At 34.9% G+C, this 19,564-nt stretch overlaps 2 protein-coding genes across 2 annotated transcripts in view; one reads left to right on the plus strand and one right to left on the minus strand.

Moving 5' to 3' along the window:
• LOC138324697 (nardilysin-like) overlaps nt 1-19,564 on the minus strand; it is a 91,454-nt gene that overhangs the window by 1,094 nt on the left and 70,796 nt on the right. The gene's annotated exons all lie outside the window — the stretch shown is intronic.
• Nucleotides 1,435-14,643, plus strand: LOC138326582 (exported protein YdbA-like). The gene is made up of 3 exons (XM_069272679.1): nt 1,435-1,634; nt 12,778-13,596; nt 13,685-14,643. Exons 2-3 carry the CDS (start codon nt 12,939-12,941, stop codon nt 14,641-14,643), a joined length of 1,617 nt encoding a protein of 538 aa, XP_069128780.1. The 5' UTR covers nt 1,435-1,634; nt 12,778-12,938.

Consider the following 19,564-nt stretch of genomic DNA (forward strand, 5'->3'; position numbering starts at 1 on the left):
AGAGTCAACCTAAAAATAGATAGTGTCCACACAGCGATTACTGGCAATTACAGAGTCAACCTAAAAATAGATAATGTCCTCACATCGCTTACTGGCAATTACAGAGTCAACCTAAAAATAGATAGTGTCCACACAGCCATTACTGGCAATTACAGAGTCAACCTAAAAATAGATAATGTCCTCACAGGGCTTACTGGCAATTACAGAGTCAACCTAAAAATAGATAATGTCCTCACAGGGCTTACTGGCAATTACAGAGTCAACCTAAAAATAGATAGTGTCCACACAGCGATTACTGGCAATTACAGAGTCAACCTAAAAAAAGATAACCTAAAAATAGATAGTGTCCACACAGCGATTACTGGCAATTACAGAGTCAACCTAAAAATAGATAATGTCCTCACATCGCTTACTGGCAATTACAGAGTCAACCTAAAAATAGATAGTGTCCACACAGCGATTACTGGCAATTACAGAGTCAACCTAAAAATAGATAATGTCCTCACAGGGCTTACTGGCAATTACAGAGTCAACCTAAAAATAGATAATGTCCTCACAGGGCTTACTGGCAATTACAGAGTCAACCTAAATATAGATAGTGTCCTCATAGTGTATAATGACCTGATTACCATGACAACCAAAAAAAGTTACTTGCGGTCCATAGCCCTTAACACTATAAAACATAGTGAATATTACTGAAGCTATAAATGTACTAGCTGCTTTTAAATATTCCTGATGAAATGCAGCCAGGATAGTAGTGGTTACAATCCATGAAAAGGTAAAGCTGTGGTGCCACTAGCAATATTTTTTCTCAAAATAACAGTGGCCTTGACCTTGACAATTTTAACCAATCAGAATCCTTTGCTATGTTATAATTAATGAACCATAATAGGGTCTCCTACGCTGTGCTCGAGACCTTTTGTATAAGAAATACCTGACCACATTTGACACTGGTAATAACATGATGAGGTTACATAATATTACAGTGTTTGAAGTGCACCAGTTTGTCTGTATCATTAGGACATGTTAGTGAATGTCTCAATCAACTTTTATGACATTTGAAAAACTACTGTACAGCACATACATTTTGTGGCTGGTTTATTTTCGGGCTGCACTTTTTAATGAATTCCTCGAATTCTTAACACCAGCGAAGTAAACAGAAATTGATAGATGCACCTGTTTAATATTAAAAAAAATATTAGGAATCAGTTAACTGCTAAAGTGAACTTCTGTGAATATGGACCATATAGAAAACCGTGAAATATTGACCCTGCATTTATAGTGCTTAATAATACAGTATATAAAATACAAATTTACATGAATTAGTTAATAGGAAGTGCTATAGATCATATTGATTGCTTCCACTTAAAATAAAAATAAAAATCATTTTTGTAAACTTGTACGTTTAAAGTTCCAGTATGAACTACTGGTAGTTGTTGATCATTATATGACACATGTTTTATTATTAGACGTCAAGGGTTCAATAGAAAATCAGGTGATTGGTAGTAGGTATACATGTGTACATATAATGTTTTAAAAGTTTATTTCTACCTGAGAAAAATCAATACAAATCAGTATGTTTACAAAAGCGGTTTGAGTGACGTTGGAGAAGTCACTCCAATCTGTGGTAGGAGGTAAGCACAATACATGTACAGTTCTTTATCTTGTTTGGAACACTATGTATACTTAGAACCATGAAGGATAAACTTCTTAACAGCTGGTAAGTCAGACTTTTTAAAATCAGAATACACAAAGGCAACATATCTTCACTGAATTTTGAAAATCTGCAAAGAGAAAGTAGCTTTGAACACAACCTGAAACACATCTCCATAATAAGATAGTGACTGCTAAGTGATTGTATTGAAGTAAAGGAAAAGTTGAAATATTATAGTAATTAAGGTGAGTTTTTAGAAAGCGAAAATAGAGAAAATTTACCGGGAAATGTGCTGAAGATAGATACAGTGTACACTGGTAACCAAGGTCAATGCCAAGGAAGCCGATAACTAATAAATGTGTTAACTTGATAACTCCACCTATCCCAGGTGATTAAGGAATCTAAGACATGTACAGGTAGGCATTCTACATGTATTTTATGTTACTGTTCAAGCATCTATTATTTTGTAATAATCAAACACACATTTACAAACACCACAATCTAAGATTCTTAATCTCAATCAGATCACTTAAAGATCTGAACACTAAATAAGAGGTCAAGTGCTACATTTGCACTTTCGAATTTCTTGACGGGGATGAAAATGCAAGCAAGAGCTGTCAAAATTATTTTTGTGTGTGTAGTCATTTTGAGCACAACATAGCTACATGTATATGTGCATGCTGTTACATATCGAGGTATATATAATTAGTATATGTGCATGCTGTTACATACCGAGGTATATATTATAAGACTCTTTCATATGTGGATATGAAGGATAGGGATATTCTACCCGAGGGTCACAAAATGTAGTAAAACCCGAGGCTTGCCGAGGGTTTTGCTACATTTTGTGATCCCGAGGGTAGAATATCCCTATCCTTCATATCCACTTATGAAAGAGTATTTTTCTTTCATACCTCGATGTTTTATTGCAATTTTACAGCTATAATATCCCGCCATTTCGAAATAAATTCGGAGAAATCGACGACTGGAAGTCAATTTTCCATTCATGAAAATTTACGTGATATTTTCATAACAAATTCCGTTGTTTGCATCTTTCATAATAAAACCAGTCATATTCGTGAAAAAAAGGTTAAAATTTTACCGAGGAATTAGAGATTTTGTTGACGGCGTGACGTCATGAGGCTTTATTGCATGAGTAGCCATGCAATACAGCCTCAGTCGACATGAGTGTATTGCCCTAGACCTGCCAGTATTACACCCGTAGGTATGAAAGAAAATTAGTATATGTGCATGCTGTTTCATACCGAGGTATATATAATTAGTATATGTGCATGCTGTTACATACTGAGGTATATATAATTAGTATATGTGCATGCTGTTACATACTGAGGTATATATAATTAGCATATGTGCATGCTGTTACATACTGAGGTATATATAATTAGTATATGTGCATGCTGTTACATACCGAGGTATATATAATTAGTATATGTGCATGCTGTTTCATACCGAGGTATATATAATTAGTATATGTGCATGCTTTTACATGTGCATGCTGTTACATACTGAGGTATATATAATTAGTATATGTGCATGCTGTTACATACCGAGGTATATATAATTAGTATATGTGCATGCTGTTTCATACCGAGGTATATATAATTAGTATATGTGCATGCTGTTACATACTGAGGTATATATAATTAGTATATGTGCATGCTGTTACATACTGAGGTATATATAATTAGTATATGTGCATGCTTTTACATGTGCATGCTGTTACATACTGAGGTATATATAATTAGTATATGTGCATGCTGTTTCATACCGAGGTATATATAATTAGTATATGTGCATGCTGTTACATACCGAGGTATATATAATTAGTATATGTGCATGCTGTTTCATACCGAGGTATATATAATTAGTATATGTGCATGCTGTTACATACTGAGGTATATATAATTAGTATGTATATGTGCATGCTGTTACATACCGAGGTATATATAATCAGTATATGTGCATGCTGTTACATACCGAGGTATATATATAATTAGTATATGTGCATGCTGTTTCATACCGAGGTATATATAATTAGTATATGTGCATGCTTTTACATGTGCATGCTGTTACATACTGAGGTATATATAATTAGTATATGTGCATGCTGTTACATACCGAGGTATATATAATTAGTATATGTGCATGCTGTTCATACCGAGGTATATATAATTAGTATATGTGCATGCTGTTACATACTGAGGTATATATAATTAGTATATGTGCATGCTGTTACATACTGAGGTATATATAATTAGTATATGTGCATGCTTTTACATGTGCATGCTGTTACATACTGAGGTATATATAATTAGTATATGTGCATGCTGTTTCATACCGAGGTATATATAATTAGTATATGTGCATGCTGTTACATACCGAGGTATATATAATTAGTATATGTGCATGCTGTTTCATACCGAGGTATATATAATTAGTATATGTGCATGCTGTTACATACCGAGGTATATATAATTTAGTATATGTGCATGCTGTTACATACCGAGGTATATATAATTAGTATATGTGCATGCTGTTACATACCGAGGTATATATAATTAGTATATGTGCATGCTGTTACATACCGAGGTATATATAATTAGTATATGTGCATGCTGTTACATACCGAGGTATATATAATTAGTATATGTGCATGCTGTTACATACCGAGGTATATATAATTAGTATGTATATGTGCATGCTGTTACATACTGAGGTATATATAATTAGTATATGTGCATGCTGTTACATACTGAGGTATATATAATTAGTATATGTGCATGCTTTTACATGTGCATGCTGTTACATACCGAGGTATATATAATTAGTATATGTTCATGCTGTTTCATACCGAGGTATATATAATTAGTATATGTGCATGCTGTTTCATACCGAGGTATATATAATTAGTATATGTGCATGCTGTTTCATACCAAGGTATATATAATTAGTATATGTTCATGCTGTTTCATACCGAGGTATATATAATCAGTATATGTGCATGCTGTTACATACCGAGGTATATATAATTAGTATATGTGCATGCTGTTTCATACCGAGGTATATATAATTAGTATATGTGCATGGTGTTACATTAACAATTCAGATAAAATGTATTTGAACTGAAGTACAGGAAGCAGAACGTGACCCCTATTGAGATGTTGCCAGATATCCTCTATGGAACAGAATGGGAATCAGAATTTGTATTTTAATCAGTTTGGAAACACAATATATATAAATAACACAGTTATGTATCCATGTTGTTTCTTCCTTGTGATGGTTTGGTTTTTGTAAGTGACAAACACTTCAGTCACTCATGCCACAAGCAAAGAATTCAATCCAAAGAACATTAGACTGTTTCATATGAGCATCTGCCAAGGTTTATTTCCCCACATTATTTAGTGACTACAACAGTGGATTATCCCGATACTTCATACCCAGCATATCAACAAATATTTCAACAAACTAATTAACAATAACCCTATTGCAGACCTTATGACTGAGTTTGATACCAAAAAACAGGAAGTAGAATCTCTAAGGAAATGTAAAGTTGAAGGCCTTATTCTAAGGTCAAAGGCCAATTGGTATGAGAATGGGGAAAAAGCAACAAAATTTTGTGATCTAGAAAAAGTCACTTTATCAATAAGAATATTACAGAACTAATAACAGATGATGGAAATATAGTAGATAATCAAAGGGATATAATTGAGGCAGAAACTATTTTTTTTTAAAAATCTGTATACTTCTAAACAAGATAACTTTTTGCAGTATGAAAATTCCTATTTTTTTTGACCATCATGTTCAACTTAGTAACATAGATAAAAGCACTTGTGAAGGGGAACTTACACTATCTGAATTGGCAAAAGTATTAAAATGTATGGATAATGGGAACAATCCGGGCTCTGATGGTTTTAGTGTAGAATTTTATAAGTTTTTCTGGAAAGATTTAGGATGTTTTTTACTTAAATCTATAAACTATGCATATCATACTGGGAAACTATCTGATTTTCAATGCCAAGGTATTATTTTATGTATCCCAAAAGATGATAAAGATAGAAGGTATTTGAAAAATTGGCGACCTATATCCCTTCTTAATGTAGACTATAAAATAACATCAGCAGCAATAGCTAGCAGAGTTAAAAAGGTTCTCCCAAATATCATTAGTGAAACACAGACAGGTTTTATTAAAGGTAGGTTCACCGGAGATAACACTAGACTTCTTTATGATATCATGACTCTGTTGGAAGAGAAAACTCAGTCAGGATTATTGTTTATTTTAGACTTTGAGAAGGCCTTTGACTCTATTGAATGGAATTTCATACTGAAAGCCTTAAAAACTTTTAATTTTGGAGATTCTCTTTGTAAATGGTTTGAAATATTTTATAAGAATTCTAAAAGTTGTGTTATTAATAATGGTCATTTGTCATCCTTCTTTAGTTTAAGCAAAGGCTGTTGTCAAGGTGATCCTTTGTCACCTTATATGTTCATAATTGGGGTGGAACTGCCAGCATTATCATTAAAGTCAAATAACAGTGTTAGGGGTATAGCTATAAAAGGTAATCGGTTTCTACTTGGGCAATATGCTGATGATGCTTATCTCCTACTTGATGGTAAAAGTCAGTCTCTATACACTGCTGTTCAGATACTTCAAGATTTCGCTGGTGTATCAGGATTAAAAATAAATTTACAAAAATCCAGTGTCCTGTGGATTGGTAGCAAGAAATACTCCAATGACAGAATATGTCCTGAATTGAACATAAACTGGTCTTCTACAAATTTTAAGTTGCTGGGTATAGTATTTTCATTAAAACTTGAAAACATGGAAAAAATAAATTATGATAACAAACTTTGTCAGATAAACAAACTTCTAAGATACTGGACTTGTCGAGATCTAACTTTAATTGGACGTTTCTAAGATACTGGACTTGTCGAGATCTAACTTTAATTGGACTTTTCTAAGATACTGGACTTGTCGAGATCTAACTTTTATTGGACATTTCTAAGATACTGGACTTGTCGAGATCTAACTTTAATTGGACGTATCACTATCATAAAAACACTCATATTACCCAAATTTGTACATCTGCAGGGTTCGAAATTCACACTCGCATACTCGCCAAATGCGAGTTGGTTTTTGAAATGGCGAGTGGAAAAATATTGTACTTGCATTTTTTGGCGAGTGGTGCATCGTTCGTCATTCTAAATACATATACAGTTACTAAATATTCCAATCAATACACCTGTCATAAATTGTGTGCCAAATTATAGCCTAAATGAATTATGAAACAAAAGCATAACGTTCAACACAAATAGTGCAACGTCTTGTCGACACTTTGAAATACTGTATACTTTCAAGCATCTAAAAAACAGTGACATTGATTTGGTATGGAAAAATTTAGAGGTGTTCCGTAAAAAAATTTTCTTCCGAATATTTTACATAGTTTGCTTAAATGGCTGACATAAAAAAGTTCTTTCAGCCGGCAAAATTGCAAAAGCGTGCACAAGATGAAAAAGGACTACTAATCCTGCTGTTATTTACAGTTAAATTTAGACAAAAACACCTTAATCATATTTAAGTTGTTTTTTTTATTTGCACAAACTGCCACATAATAGTCATTCTAAAAATAAAAAGTCATTAGGCCTAAACCACAGGCGTCTGCATTGGGTTTTGGAAAAATACAATGTTCATATAGTAGGGGTAGGTTATTATATTTTTTATCAAACCAGAAGCAGACGCCTGTGCCTAAACTACACTTGTATAGTGCTACTAAAATGTAAAACATTCATGTTATAAACAATAAATAAATATAACAGTCATCAATGAATTGGTTGATTTCAATAATAATTTCAAAGTGGCAAGCAAGTTTCTGATTTGGCGAGTTGAAATTTTACCAACTTGCCAAAAATGGATAGTGACTTAAAAAGTTAAATTCTACCCCTGAATTCTGTTTTCGATACTTCCAAACCCGTCTAAATCCTTTATTACTAAGTTAAACAAAATCTTGTTTGGTTTCATATGGAATTTTAAGTCTGAAACAAGAGCTGTTGGAGAACAGCAAAGCTCGCCTATTCAGAAGAAGTTGATGTTAAAGTATTTACTATTTAAACATGGAAATACGACAAATTAACAGACTCAAAAACCCCCTAAAGGCCCCCAAATTGATTGTATTATCACGTTCAGCATCCATACACATTAGGAAAATAAAATCATAAACATTTATGATGACTTAAGCTTAAACAATTGACGAAACAGAAACTTGCTCAAAAACTTTAACCTGAAATGGGACGCGTACGTCGACGCCGACGCTGACGCCGGGGTGACAACATTAACTCCCCGAATAGCTCTTCGAATAGGCGAGCTAAAAATTAAACGTGACACTCTAATTGCATGTAAGGATAATGGAGGTTTAAACCTGACTCATGTTTTATCTTTTATTAAAGTGTACACGGAATGGTTTGGTATATAAGGCTTGATAAATGTGTCATTGTATAAAATTCAGAATGGAGAAAGTACGAGTTTCATAGCGAATACAGTGTTAGAGATAATGCGACTTTTCTCTAGAACACACCTGAAGCCCCAAGCCATTGACCCCGATTCGGGACCCCTGACCTGTGACGTCACGAGGACAACGGGACCTACTCTACTCGCATAAGATAGAGTGGCGATTTTCTGCGTCTGCCATCTAATATAAACTATCTGTTTGTAAATATCGATCTTTACAGACACAAATACATGTGAACATGTCCGATACCTATTTAATATTATCTCAATCACAGATATGAGTTTGGAATACGCTTGAAAATAGGGATTATATTCATTTGATGCATATATTGATGTACCTGTCGTAGATAAATGAACATTTCTGCGCGATTTCTGCACAATTATACACAATATAATGTGTATAATAATCCACGTACGTTGTAAATCTACGGTATTTTGAACCACATATACATGAATATTATGTAAAGGATTCTTGACTATGTTATCCAAAACCTGACTCGGGTCGTTGTACTGGTCAAACCCGCTTTACAAATTTCTGACTTTTTCATATAACCTACCCATACGAATTAAGTTATGATTCTAAGCAGAATTTTTTGCATATATGTAAATGCATCTACTAATTGCGTTATATCTGAAATCGATCCATTTTTCATATAATACAGTACATCCGACGACTTGTTGATATTTCGCTCAATTTCATTTATTAGTGTCTTTAATTGAAAAAATAAATCATGCACGAGTCAGACGAAAAAAAAGAATGAAGATGTCTATGTCTAATCCAAGTTACAGATATCAAGTACAGAACAAAATCAGAACTGTACTTCCGAATAGCCAATGTCGTGCTGCGTTTATCTCTTTACCTGTATACTGCAGTAACTAAAACGCGTGGTCAACCGAGACTAATGAGGGGGCTAATAACCAGATTACGTAAGAAAGGTGTTTAGTGACCTGTCACGCTTCGTTGATTAGCTCACGTCAGGTGTCAAAAGTAAGATCACAGGTAAGTTAGCGATGGACCATCATTTAATTGATGTATAATGTCATATTTGTTTACACTTATAAATACTTGGTTTACAGTAAAATGTACCGTTCGAACATAACATATAACAAGTGTTTAAATCACTAGATGTATACATAATTGTATATTTCAGAATGACTAATGTATACATTTGTCTTGTATATATATTTCTAGTTATATGTATATGTATTTTTATAACAGAGACTACAAAATTATTTATAAATGGCATGTCGAGAAAGAACAATGCAAATATGATGCACAATGTCATAATTTTGATATTTCTGGTAGTTGCTAGATTTTGAATATCCAATTCTTTGTGAATTTTGGTCAATATCGATCATTATATAATACTAATAATGATAATCTATATGACCGATAAATGTACTGTTGAATATTATTAAAATAACACATGTTCTCATACATGTTCATGTACATGTAGCTATAAAAGGAAGATAGACTTGTTACATCTATAAATGAATTATGTATTTTAAATTCAATTTCTCAAGTGGTTTATTTTTTTTATTTACTCCCCCTCCCAATTTATGTCTATGATATTTACGTGTATTGAACTATGAAATACATTTAACACCTTTTCTTTTCGTTATGATGATTCTTGAAATCCATAGGCCAAGTGAATTTTTATTTATTCAGAAACATATTCAAATGGATAATTATATGAACATCATTTTTCGAATTAGTCTCTTTTTAAATGACATTATTAAAATTGAATATTCCCCAGGTTTGTTAATTTAGTAAGCTGTTAAAACAGAGATAAGATCTCTACTTAAAAGTTTTTACACAAGGTACACCTGGCTTATACCAGAAACATAATTAACTTAAAATTTCTGCTAATCTACTTATGTATTTAGCATGATTTCAGTTGCAATATTTCCTATTTTATATATGATTAAATCGTCACCATAACTGAATACTGTATATATATCTGTAAAATTCTCGTAACCCCATTTTAGGAATACATATATGTCCACCTTTGTGCTATAACCCCACTACCAAACACCTCACTGCCGTTGTCCTCGTGACGTCACATCCGGTTATTCCCCAAATCAGCATGAGCGACCGATTCCCTGATTAGCAGTTGATATACAGGTAAAAATCGAGCACTTCGGAAGGCGGTATCGCGGTACTGAAGCGGCCGATTTTGATGTGGTTTTCAACATTCTTGTCAGGAGATCAAACAGAATAACATATCTTAATATCATTTTCCATTCCGTGTACACTTTAAATATTTGAAAGTGAAATGGATCAGGAGAATATTTGAAGATACTAGAAAAACCTGGAAAACCTTACTAAAGGAAATATTGTCATTTGAAATTAATTTGTTATATGAGCTTGACGGTAGTAAAATGAAAGAAGCAGGAGAACAGATTAAAAACACTTTTTGGAAAGATCTGATAGCAGCTTTATCAGAAATACAAAGTGAACCTGATACCCTTGTAGAATACTTAGGTAAAAGCTAGGTTAATTTTGTTCAGATAAAAAAGATAAAGTTTTGTAACATATGGAAAGGGCAACACAGTCTTGGTACAGTGGGTGATCTATTTCAAAATGGTACAGTAAGAGAATTTCATGATATGGATACTATCCCTTATTTAGATTTTATTCAGTATTATGCTATAGTAAATAAAATAGACAGACATTGGAAACAAGTTTATCGTAATTCTGTTGAACATAATGAAACTGTAACAACATCCAGGAAAATAGATATTATTTCACTTTTATTGTGTAAAACTGACTGGAAGTTTATGTGAGAAAACCAATAAGTCAAGACAAATGGAAATCTGATTTTGATATTGGTGATGATTTTAATTGGTGTGATGTGTATGCAAATGCATTAAACTGTTCAATAGAAACAAAATTACAAACATTTCAATGTAAAATTAATCAGAGAATTATAACAACAAATGATGTGTTAGTAAAAATGAAACTATCTAATAACAGACATTGTACATTTTGTAACAGGGAACCAGAAACTTTAAGGCATTTGTTTTCGCAGTGTTATTATGTACAAAGATTATTTGAACAGTTTATTGCTTGGTACAACGAACACAACAACACACAGCCTTACTATAATTTCAAAGATCAAGATATCATTCTGGGAAATCCAAAGTTCGGAAAATTATTAAATCATTTTCTTAGTTTGTTAAAACAGCATATATACTATTGCCGTATGAAAGATTCCATTCCAAAATTCGGAGCATGTTTGATTTTCTTTGCCAACACAATGAAAAAAGAAAAAAAAATCGGGGAAAAAAAACAGATCTTTACAACATTTTAAAAACAAATGGGGAGCGTTTGAGCAATCTTTCCACATAAGGAATTTTTGAATTTCACAATAGTGGAAAGTTATATTAACTGAGTTTTTGATTTTCTTTTGCCAACACAATGAAAAAAGAAAAAAAAAATCGGGGAAAAAAACAGATCTTTACAACATTTTAAAAACAAATGGGGTGAGGGAGCAATCTTTAACCACATAAGGTTGTGAAACGCTCTCAAGTTTGTCCAAATTTTTGTTGACTATTAATTGCCCTACAGATACGCTTATTTCAGTAACTTTCATATTCAATATTTGCTTTTGGGCCGGCTGTGGGGTAGCCATCATATTGGATATTTGACCTGAAAGAGAATCTTTGGGGGTGGACCCTCGCCAAAAACTAATTGGGGAGCGTGCAATCTTTCCACATAAGGTTTTTGAAACGCTCTATTGCCCAATATAATATAAATTCATTTTGGTTAATGCAAGGTTTACCACATTAATCAAATATAAAAAATATGAATGAATGAATGAATGAATGAATGAATGAATGTGTACATAAGTAGATTTCATAAGCATACATATTTGAGGTCTGACAGTAGTTAGAAAGGAAGAATAGAATGAAACTAATGTAGTAAATTTAAGTCTAAGGATGTTTGGATTGCGATGAAAGATATGTGTGATGTGTGAGAGCCCTTGTCAGGGGACATTATTTATATATATGAAGGCTGACCCCAAGGCCCCAACCTTGGCAGCCTTCAAATGATGGAGATATGTCTGGGGAATAAAGAATGTGTTGTTTAAAAAAAAAAAAAAAAAGTTATAAAAAAAAAAAAAAAATTCCTTTCTTTTATCACATTATTTATGAGAACTTATTTGCTTAAAATGTTTGGTTTTTAATGATGTTATACTGCACAAAATGTCCTAATCCTTGTGATATCACAACAAAACTGTCTTACCCTGGACAGACCTACCGCGGTATCTGTCAAAACAAGAAACGAAATATCTTTTCATTTAAACAAGTTATTGTTCAACTAAGTAAAGCTAAAGCAAGGACTCTAGTCTAGTTATTGATCAATACAACATTATTACATTACCTGGTGCAAATTTCTCAAATCAAAAAGGATCAACATTAGTCAAAACACTTTCTCATGTAAATTTAGTCGAAAAAAAAAAAAAAAATCTTGGCCAGGTGTGTTAATTAGAAGTAATATAGTGTACAGTCATATCTTATAAAAGTGAATTGGCTAATACAACTTTTGAAAAAAAATAAAAAAAAAATAATAATGTTGTCTTCTCTTGTATTTCAGAGAAAACAATTGTCCCTGAAAGAGAACTCACTGATATGTGTGTTTTAAACATCTGTTAACTTTGGCAGACGTGCGGACAGTGATAGCCATGGAGACAAGTCTGTAGGAGTGTTATTACATCTATTGTTCCAGAACAGGGGACTGATGTAGATAATAACACAATGACCATCAGGCACCTAAATCAACATATAGACAGTCAGAATAATACAGCTACTATCACTGGTCAAAATCTACAAATAGACGGCCAGAATAATACAGCTACAGTCATTGGTCAAAACCTAAAAAAAGACGGCCAGAATGATACAGCTGCAGTCATTGGTCAAAATCTACAAATAGACGGCCAGAATAATACAGCTACAGTCATTGGTCAAAATCTACAAAAAGACGGCCAGAATGATACAGCTACAGCCATTGATCAGAATCTACAAATAGACGGCCAGAATAATACAGCTACAGTCATTGGTCAAAATCTACAAATAGACGGCCAGAATGATACAGCTACATGCCCTGGTCAAAATCTACAAATAGACGGCCAGAATAATACAGCTACAGTCACTGGTCAAAATCTACAAATAGAAGGCCAGAATGATACAGCTACAGCCATTGGTCAAAATCTACAAATAAACGGCCAGAATAATACAGCTACAGTCATTGATCAAAATCTACAAATAGACGACCAGAATAATACAGCTACAGCCATTGATCAGAATCTACAAATAGACGACCAGAATAATACAGCTACAGTCATTGGTCAAAATCTACAAATAGACGGCCAGAATAATACAGCTACAGCCATTGATCAGAATCTACAAATAGACGGCCAGAAAATACAGCTACAGCCTGTCAAATCTACAAATAGACGGCCAGAATGATACAGCTACATGCCCTGGTCAAAATCTACAAATAGACGGCCAGAATAATACAGCTACAGTCACTGGTCAAAATCTACAAATAGAAGGCCAGAATGATACAGCTACAGCCATTGGTCAAAATCTACAAATAAACGGCCAGAATGATACAGCTACAGCCATTGATCAGAATCTACAAATAAACGGCCAGAATGATACAGCTACAGTCATTGATCAAAATCTACAAATAGACGGCCAGAATGATACAGCTACAGCCATTGATCAGAATCTACAAATAAACGGCCAGAATGATACAGCTACAGTCATTGATCAAAATCTACAAATAGACGGCCAGAATGATACAGCTACAGCCATTGATCAGAATCTACAAATAGACGGCCAGAATAATACAGCTACAGCCATTGATCAAAATCTACAAATAGACGACCAGAATAATACAGCTACAGCCATTGATCAGAATCTACAAATAGATGGCCAGAATAATACAGCTACAGTCATTGGTCAAAATCTACAAATACACGGCCAGAATAATACAGCTACAGCCTTTGATCAAAATCTACAAATAGACGGCCAGAATAATACAGCTACAGCCATTGATCAGAATCTACAAATAGACGGCCAGAATAATACAGCTACAGCCATTGATCAAAATCTACAAATAGACGGCCAGAATGATACAGCTACAGCCATTGATCAGAATCTACAAATAGACGACCAGAATAATACAGCTACAGCCATTGATCAGAATCTACAAATAGACGGCCAGAATAATACAGCTACAGTCATTGGTCAAAATCTACAAATAGACGGCCAGAATAATACAGCTACAGCCATTGATCAGAATCTACAAATAGACGGCCAGAATGATACAGCTACAGCCATTGATCAGAATCTACAAATAGACGGCCAGAATAATACAGCTACAGCCATTGATCAGAATCTACAAATAGACGGCCAGAATAATACAGCTACAGCCCTGGTCAAAATCTACAAATAGATGGTCAGAATAATACAGCTACAGTCATTGGTAAAAATCTACAAATAGACGGCCAGAATAATACAGCTACAGCCTTTGATCAAAATCTACAAATAGACGGCCAGAATGATACAGCTACATGCCCTGGTCAAAATCTACAAATAGACGGCCATAATAATACAGCTACAGTCACTGGTCAAAATCTACAAATAGAAGGCCAGAATGATACAGCTACAGCCATTGGTCAAAATCTACAAATAAACGGCCAGAATAATACAGCTACAGTCATTGATCAAAATCTACAAATAGACGACCAGAATAATACAGCTACAGCCATTGATCAGAATCTACAAATAGATGGCCAGAATAATACAGCTACAGTCATTGGTCAAAATCTACAAATAGACGGCCAGAATAATACAGCTACAGCCATTGATCAGAATCTACAAATAGACGGCCAGAATGATACAGCTACATGCCATTGGTCAAAATCTACAAATAGACGGCCAGAATAATACAGCTACAGCCACTGGTCAAAATCTACAAATAGAAGGCCAGAATGATACAGCTACAGCCATTGGTCAAAATCTACAAATAAACGGCCAGAATGATACAGCTACAGCCATTGATCAAAATCTACAAATAAACGGCCAGAATGATACAGCTACAGTCATTGATCAAAATCTACAAATAGACGGCCAGAATGATACAGCTACAGCCATTGATCAGAATCTACAAATAAACGGCCAGAATGATACAGCTACAGTCATTGATCAAAATCTACAAATAGACGGCCAGAATAATACAGCTACATGCCCTGGTCAAAATCTACAAATAGATGGCCAGAATAATACAGCTACAGCCATTGATCAGAATCTACAAATAGACGACCAGAATAATACAGCTACAGCCATTGATCAGAATCTACAAATAGATGGCCAGAATAATACAGCTACAGTCATTGGTCAAAATCTACAAATACACGGCCAGAATAATACAGCTACAGCCTTTGATCAAAATCTACAAATAGACGGCCAGAATAATACAGCTACAGCCTTTGATCAAAATCTACAAATAGATGACCAGAATGATACAGCTACAGCCATTGATCAGAATCTACAAATAGACGGCCAGAATGATACAGCTACAGCCATTGATCAGAATCTACAAATAGACGGCCAGAATAATACAGCTACAGCCATTGATCAGAATCTACAAATAGATGGCCAGAATGATACAGCTACAGCCATTGGTCAAAATCTACAAATAGACGGCCAGAATGATACAGCTACAGCGATTGATCAGAATCTACAAATAGACGACCAGAATAATACAGCTACAGCCATTGATCAGAATCTACAAATAGACGGTCAGAATAATACAGCTACAGCCATTGATCAGAATCTACAAATAGATGGCCAGAATAATACAGCTACAGTCATTGGTAAAAATCTACAAATACACGGCCAGAATAATACAGCTACAGCCTTTGATCAAAATCTACAAATAGACGGCCAGAATAATACAGCTACAGCCTTTGATCAAAATCTACAAATAGACGGCCAGAATGATACAGCTACAGCCATTGATCAGAATCTACAAATAGACGGCCAGAATGATACAGCTACAGCCATTGATCAAAATCTACAAATAGACGGCCAGAATAATACAGCTACAGCCATTGATCAGAATCTACAAATAGACGGCCAGAATAATACAGCTACAGCCATTGATCAGAATCTACAAATAGATGGCCAGAATGATACAGCTACAGCCATTGATCAGAATCTACAAATAGACGGCCAGAATAATACAGCTACAGCCATTGATCAGAATCTACAAATAGACGGCCAGAATGATACAGCTACAGCCATTGATTCAAAATCTACAAATAGATGACTAGAATGATACAGCTACAGCCATTGATCAGAATCTAAAAATAGACGGCCAGAATGATACAGCTACAGCCATTGATCAGAATCTACAAATAGACGGCCAGAATAATACAGCTACATGCCCTGGTCAAAATCTACAAATAGACCGCCAGAATGATACAGCTACAGCCATTGATCAGAATCTACAAATAGACGGCCAGAATAATACAGCTACATGCCCTGGTCAAAATCTACAAATAGATGGCCAGAATGATACAGCTACAGTCATTGGTCAAAATCTACAAATAGACGGCCAGAATAATACAGCTACATGCCCTGGTCAAAATCTACAAATAGATGGCCAGAATGATACAGCTACAGTCATTGATCAGAATCTACAAATAGACGGCCAGAATGATACAGCTACATGCCCTGGTCAAAATCTACAAATAGACGGCCAGAATAATACAGCTACAGCCATTGATCAGAATCTACAAATAGACGGCCAGAATGATACAGCTACAGCCATTGATCAGAATCTACAAATAGACGGCCAGAATGATACAGCTACAGCCATTGATCAGAATCTACAAATAGACGACCAGAATAATACAGCTACAGCCATTGATCAAAATCTACAAATAGACGGCCAGAATGATACAGCTACAGTCATTGATCAGAATCTACAAATAGACGGCCAGAATGATACAGCTACAGCCATTGATCAGAATCTATAAATAGACGACCAGAATGATACAGCTACAGTCACTGGTCAAAATCTACAAATAGACGGCCAGAATAATACAGCTACATGCCCTGGTCAAAATCTACAAATAGACGGCCAGAATAATACAGCTACAGTCACTGGTCAAAATCTACAAATAGAAGGCCAGAATGATACAGCTACAGCCATTGGTCAAAATCTACAAATAGACGGCCAGAATGATACAGCTACAGCCATTGGTCAAAATCTACAAATACACGGCCAGAATAATACAGCTACAGCCATTGATCAGAATCTACAAATAGACGCCAGAATAATACAGCTACATGCCCTGGTCAAAATCTACAAATAGATGGTCAGAATGATACAGCTACAGTCATTGGTCAAAATCTACAAATAGACGACCAGAATTATACAGCTACATGCCCTGGTCAAAATCTACAAATAGATGGCCAGAATGATACAGCTACAGCCATTGATCAGAATCTACAAATAGACGGCCATAATGATACAGCTACATGCCCTGGTCAAAATCTACAAATACACGGCCAGAATATACAGCTACAGCCATCGATAAGAATCTACAAATAGATGGCCAGAATGATACAGCTACAGTCATTGGTCAAAATCTACAAATAGATGGCCAGAATAATACAGCTACAGCCATCGATATGAATCTACAAATAGATGGCCAGAATGATACAGCTACAGTCATTGGTCAAAATCTACAAATAGATGGCCAGAATGATACAGCTACAGCCATTGATCAGAATCTACAAATAGACGGCCAGAATGATACAGCTACAGCCATTGATCAGAATCTACAAATAGATGGCCAGAATGATACAGCTACAGTCATTGGTCAAAATCTACAAATAGACGGTCAGAATAATACAACTACATGCCCTGGTCAAAATCTACAAATAGACGACCAGAATGATACAGCTACAGTCATTGGTCAAAATCTACAAATAGACGGCCAGAATGATACAGGTACAGCCTTTGATCAAAATCTACAAATAGACGACCAGAATAATACAGCTACAGCCTTTGATCAAAATCTACAAATAGACGACCAGAATAATACAGCTACAGCCATTGATCAGAATCTACAAATAGACGACCAGAATAATACAGCTACAGCCATTGATCAAAATCTACAAATAGACGACCAGAATGATACAGCTACAGTCACTGGTCAAAATCTACAAATAGACGGCCAGAATGATACAGCTACATGCCCTGGTCAGAATCTACAAATAGATGGCCAGAATGATACAGCTACAGTCATTGGTCAAAATCTACAAATAGACGGCCAGAATAATACAACTACATGCCCTGGTCAAAATCTACAAATAGACGACCAGAATGATACAGCTACATGCCCTGGTCAAAATCTACAAATAGACGGCCAGAATGATACAGGTACAGCCTTTGATCAAAATCTACAAATAGACGGCCAGAATAATACAACTACAGCCATTGATCAGAATCTACAAATAGACGACCAGAATGATACAGCTACAGTCACTGGTCAAAATCTACAAATAGACGGCCAGAATGATACAGCTACATGCCCTGGTCAAAATCTACAAATAGACGGCCAGAATGATACAGCTACAGTCATTGGTCAAAATCTACAAATAGACGGCCAGAATGATACAGCTTAACATGCCCTGGTCAAAATCTACAAATACAGTCAAACCTCGATGATTCAAACTTCATTGAATCGAATTTCTCGCTGTATCAAACTTTTTGTCCGGTCCCGAATTTCTTCCCTATATAACATTACTAACTAACCCATGTATGAATTGAAGTTTTAAGAATCGAAGTTCTCGATGTATCGAACTTTTTTCCATGGACCATTTGTTATAGAATCATAGGTAACTGACACTCGATGATTCGAATAAAAATTTACCTGTACAGATCAGGTGTTCGCTGATACCACGCGGCATGCTGTCACACATAGCTGTCTCGCGACGGCCCTTCGCCGGACAATAGGGATTATGACAGCTTGTGTTGCTAGCTTGATATCATCAAGATAATTAATATCACTAATCAGACCGATACCCGGTGCTTTGTTTTGACAAGCTGCGTTATTAAATCATTAGTACGGCAAAGATACAGTTAGTCGTTATTGATGTTCGCCGCCGCCATTGGTAGCGGTTTGTAGAATTTACGGAATGGTAAATAGCGAGCCACATTATTAGTAACTCATACTCAAAACTGTTACATTGCACAACTTTGGCATAAATACTGGAACAAATCGATCATTCTAAATCGAAGTATTTTGTAGGTGTTGTAGCGCTTTCGGTTCCTCCTTTTTAGTTTCGCTTTTACAAAC

The sequence above is a fragment of the Argopecten irradians genome, chromosome 6, assembly GCF_041381155.1.
Source record: "Argopecten irradians isolate NY chromosome 6, Ai_NY, whole genome shotgun sequence".
NCBI classification, from domain to species: domain Eukaryota; kingdom Metazoa; phylum Mollusca; class Bivalvia; order Pectinida; family Pectinidae; genus Argopecten; species Argopecten irradians.